Source organism: Penaeus chinensis, chromosome 33, assembly GCF_019202785.1.
Source record: "Penaeus chinensis breed Huanghai No. 1 chromosome 33, ASM1920278v2, whole genome shotgun sequence".
NCBI lineage: Eukaryota > Metazoa > Arthropoda > Malacostraca > Decapoda > Penaeidae > Penaeus > Penaeus chinensis.
The window spans coordinates 10758236-10763235 of NC_061851.1; the positions used below are offsets into that span (position 1 = coordinate 10758236).

The 5000-nt window shown below is 36.8% G+C and overlaps 1 protein-coding gene across 2 annotated transcripts in view; it reads left to right on the plus strand.

Annotated features, from left to right (window-relative positions):
- The window catches only part of LOC125043398 (AP-3 complex subunit delta-1-like), a 41037-nt gene that overhangs the window by 11242 nt on the left and 24795 nt on the right, over window positions 1-5000 (plus strand). For both annotated transcript variants that reach the window (XM_047639500.1, XM_047639501.1), the window contains exons 4-6: window positions 170-310; window positions 511-780; window positions 4008-4081. In XM_047639500.1, coding sequence (XP_047495456.1) covers window positions 170-310; window positions 511-780; window positions 4008-4081 — 485 coding nt within the window. The remainder of the gene's footprint in view (window positions 1-169; window positions 311-510; window positions 781-4007; window positions 4082-5000) is intronic.

The window sequence follows — 5000 nt, forward strand, 5'->3', positions numbered from 1 at the left end:
CTCCCTCTCTCTCTCCCTCTCTCTCTCCCTCTCTCTCCCTCCCTCTCTCACTCCCTCTCTCTCTCACTCTCTAACTCTTTCATATTAATTTTTACTATTGTCATTTTTAATCTCATATATAGGTGATGCTGTAAATCTTTTTAACATGTACTTATTTTTTAAATTTCAGGTCCTCATGCTGACAACAAATATGATCCGAAAAGACCTCAATAGTCAAAACATGTACGACTCAGGCACTGCACTTACTGGCCTGGCTTGTTTCATCAGTGGAGATCTTGCTAGAGACTTGGCCAATGATGTCATGACCTTGGTAATGTCACTGTTTTAAGACTGGATAGTAAAATTGCAAAATGCCAAGTGCACAGTTAAATTTACAGAAGGCCTGTGGTTATACCATTATATAGATAAAAGTGTGATATTTTTTCGCTTTCTGTTCCTGTATTAAAGTTATTATAATTCTCCTTCTCATTTCTATTTGTTTAAAACTCATTAAATATTCATTTTTACCAGTTAACATCCACCAAGCCATACCTGCGGAAAAAGGCGGTCCTCCTCCTATACAAAGTGTTTCTCAAGTTCCCTGAGGCCTTACGACCTGCCTTCCCCCGGCTTAAGGAGAAGCTGGAAGATCCAGACCCTGGCGTGCAGTCAGCGGCAGTCAACGTCATCTGTGAGCTGGCGCGCAAGAACCCTAAGAATTACCTGAGCCTTGCACCAGTCTTTTTCAAACTCATGACTTCTTCCACCAACAATTGGATGCTTATCAAGATCATCAAATTGGTGAGTGAGCACTAACATTTTATAACAAATATTTCCTGTTGTGTCATTCACTTGTCAAGTTATTTGTAGTGTCTATTCTTTGTATTGCAATGGCATTTGTTCTTCAGAGTAAATGGCCAGTAAATACTTTGGGGGCAAAAGAACAACTTTAATGTCTGCAGAATAATAGGGAGCTCAACTCCACTTCACTTAACTCTCCAGATATATAGTTGTGAAGGTCTTAAATAATTCTCAGAAAATGCAAATTTTATCATTCATAGTAATATTTATCACAGTTTTATATTTGATAACAAAAGTAATTGTTATTGGAATGCTTAAGGCACTGCAACACTTATATCTTTTAATACCATATATACACCATATGAAGCATTACAATTTCCAGCCTGACTTAAACAGGGTCTGTATTTTATGATGTCCAGAGATGATTTTCAACATTTATTGTTGATATAAGTATTCTTAATCATGTTTAACCATCTATTTGTATTTTCAGTCTCATTCTGTATCAGTTGGGCAAGGAGAAGGAATTAATTTTACATTTTTTCACAGGATTCCTAGCAGTTGCAGTGAATAATATATAATATTTTTTAACATATATTTGTGTAGGTCATTGTGTAAAATTATTATATCCCGTTTTGATCTACATTCATTAATTTTCTTCTTAGGAAAACTTCTTTGATCTCTCTCCATGTAACAGGTCACCTGTTTCATAATTTTTTCTCAATTCTTTAAAGTCATCATTTCCAGGTCCTTGTATTCAGGAAGTACCGTATCAAGGATTTCTGCTTAACTTTCCCTCTAGCTATTTCTATGTTTTTTAGAGTACTATCTTCTCACTTTTATCTCTGTGTCATTTTTCTTTCACTTTTTTTATACCTTGAATAATTTTTATCATACATGCTTCCCTGACAGTTAACAGATTTTGAATTGGCCAGAACATTGCTCAATAGACATCTTTGTAAAGTCATTCAAACTACACACTTTTTATATGTAGACAGTAGCAGCCTCTTTTAGCCATTTCAGAAGAACCTGATCAGAATACAGTAAAGTTAAGGACTTCTTGTTCTTATCCAATCGTTGAAATGCTGGGTGTTTTTTCATCTTTCCCCCCTTTGTTTTCTTTTTCTTATTTCATGTATTCTTGCAAAAAATAATGTGCCTAATCTAAAATCAAATAAACTATATATTTAATATTTTCTTTATATGGCTATGTTCATTATTTTAGTTGGAGAGATGTTTATTTTACCACCTAATTAATTTCTTTCTCTGATAATTCTTTATTAATGATTTTGTATGTTTTAGAATTGTGATGAAAAAATCCTCGGTATATATTTTTTGTCATAATTTCCCTTTTTCCATAGCATTCAGATAAATCTCCTAATTTATTTTGACGAGCTGACAGACAAGTCATTTCAGTTTGGGGTTCTCACGAGCATTGAGCCCCGGCTGGGCAGGAGGCTGAGTGAGCCCCTCATTGAGATCATAAGCAGGTACCGCAGTATGAATTAAAGACCCTTTGCGTAATTATACCACAACACCTTGGGCATAGTTCCACTCAAAACCAAGAAAGAAAAAAAAAAAAAAAAAAATTAGGGTTGCACTTGCCTGGGTTGAAAATTTGTTTTGCAGCATTTGTCATTTCTCTCTTTACCTCACTGCTAGATTGGTGTTCAGTGTAGAGATTCAGTGTGTAACAATACCATCTTCTTGGAGTCGAGTTTACATTCAGTCTTGGTCACCATTCTATAATGTGTTGTTTTAGTGCATGCTGTTGTTTTCTTCTTGGAAATGAAGAGGATTACATAGTCTTGTTTGTTGCTGTATTGCTAGGAAAGCTTTTATCATAGGGGTCAATAGTTAAACCACATAATATGGTCAACTATTTTCTGAGGTTTAAAGTACAAAAAGAAAAATTATTTGCAGGTTGTTTTGTAGAGGATTAAGGATTGATGCAGTATAGTGACGCTGTAGTTAAGGTAGATTATCTTTATAAATTTGGCAACTTAGGCTAGCACAATGACCAGTCTTGCAGAAATAGAAGTAATGATTTCTGCAGCAAGTAGCAGTTTTCTCTATCCAGGTACGAGACTTGAGCTGAATGAATGAACTAGGATTCTGTCATGAGGAAGAATCTTGTAATCAACTCTGGACTCTGCTATATTTTGTTTAACCCCTTAATGACGGGGTCACGCCTATTGACGTCAAAACAAACTGCTCGAAATGTGGAGTGCGGCTGTACGCCGCGGTGGCGTGCCAATGCGCTACGAGCCGGTGATTTGGCTTGATGTACCGAACTCCCGCCCTCAAAGTCGGCGTGTTGCCATTGATCGCCAGAGCGTAGATTTTTTTTTTTTTTTTTTTTTTTTGTTTTCTTAGCCTGTCACCAAGGGGTTAAAATGTATTTCGGTCATCATGCCCATGTACCCTCTCTTTCTCTTTGCTTTTTCTTTGCTTTCTCTTTCAGAAGAATGTTTCTTTTAGCACACAAAGTTAGTGAGTAGTGTGCACTGTTATATACAGTGTCTGCATTCTGTTTGTTTGCCTTTTTTGCCTTTATACACATACTTAGAAAAAAGTAAAAGAAATTAAAAAATGAAAAAAATCGAAGAAAATTTTTTATAAAGAAATTCACAAGGAAATCATAGATGATTTGAAGTCCTATTGCCCCTTCTTTTTCTTGTAATGATCTCTCATTATCAAATTATAAAATTATTTTTTGTTCTTTTTCACGAACTCTTGCTGTATCCTTTTGATTTTCCTTGTCTACTGTATTAGTTTCTGCAATCTCTCTTGTTTTATTTGCTACATATTTTTTTTCTTTTCTTTTTAATATATATATTTTTTAAATTATCATCTGATCATTTTGAAAGGACATTAGGTAAAAAGACCACTCACAGTGTTATAAGACATCAGGCAAAAACAGAGTGCTGTGTGCTACACTCTTACAGACTTCCATTTATTGCAGCCATTGACAACCTTCCTCCTCTTTTCTTCATACTTATCAATGATACCCCTAAAAAAGATTGTTTTAGATTGTTTTCATTCTCTGTATGTAGAACCGTAAGGAGAAACTGTAGACCTTTCATTCTTGTGCTCTTCATCATATACATGTCCTGTATGTATTTGTAACCCTTTTGTAAGTCTTTTATTGTCAACGTATTGCAGCCGAGTATCTAACTGTGCTAGTCTTGCGACCCTTGTAATGATGGAGCTTTCCCTCCTTTTGGCAGTTTGGAGCTCTCACCCCCCTAGAGCCCAGATTAGGCAAGAAGCTGATAGAGCCCCTCACAAATCTTATCCACAGGTAAACGTGTATTGTACTGCATAATGACTGCAGAGCTGTTGACATGACAAAGTGTGCAGGGGTGTTAGTTTTTGTGTGTGTGTGTGTGTGTGTCAGTGTGTGAGTGTGAGTTTGAGTGTGCGAGTGCGAGTGCGTGTGAATGTGTGTGTGTGTGAGTGTGAATGTGTGTGTGTGTGAGTGTGAATGTGTGTGTGTGTGAGTGTGAATGTGTGTGTGTGAGTGTGAATGTGTGTGTGTGAGTGTGAATGTGTGTGTGTGTGTGTGTGAATGTGTGTGTGTGTGTGTGTGTGTGTGAATGTGTGAATGTGTGAATGTGTGAATGTGTGAATGTGTGTGTGTGTGAATGTGTGAATGTGTGAATGTGTGAATGTGTGTGTGTGTGTGTGTGTGTGTGTGTGTGTGTGTGTGTGTGTGTGTGTGTGTGTGTGTGTGTGTGTGTGTGTGTGTGTGTGTGTGAATGTGTGTGTGTGTGTGTGTGTGTGTGTGTGTGTGTGTGTGTGAATGTGTGTGTGTGTGTGAGTGTGAATGTGTGTGTGTGTGTGAGTGTGAATGTGTGTGTGTGTGAGTGTGAATGTGTGTGTGTATGAGTGAATGTGTGTGTGTGTGTGTGTGTGTGTGTGTGTGTGTGTGTGTGTGTGTGTGTGTGTGTGTGTGTGTGTGTGTGTGTGTGTGTGTTTGAGAATGTTTATGGTTACATACAAAAGTGTGCATATGCAAGCTTGAATTTGAATGTGTGTTTTACTACACATTTGGATGGTTAGTGGTTGCAGATGTATGCATATATGTAAAGGAATTTTTATTTTATAACCATAAGTTGCTTTTTTATTTGTATATAACAGGATGGTGGGAACACTAAGGACATGTGTGCAGACTTCTAGTTGTAGACCTTTGGACATTTAGAGAAACAAGACTGCAAGAA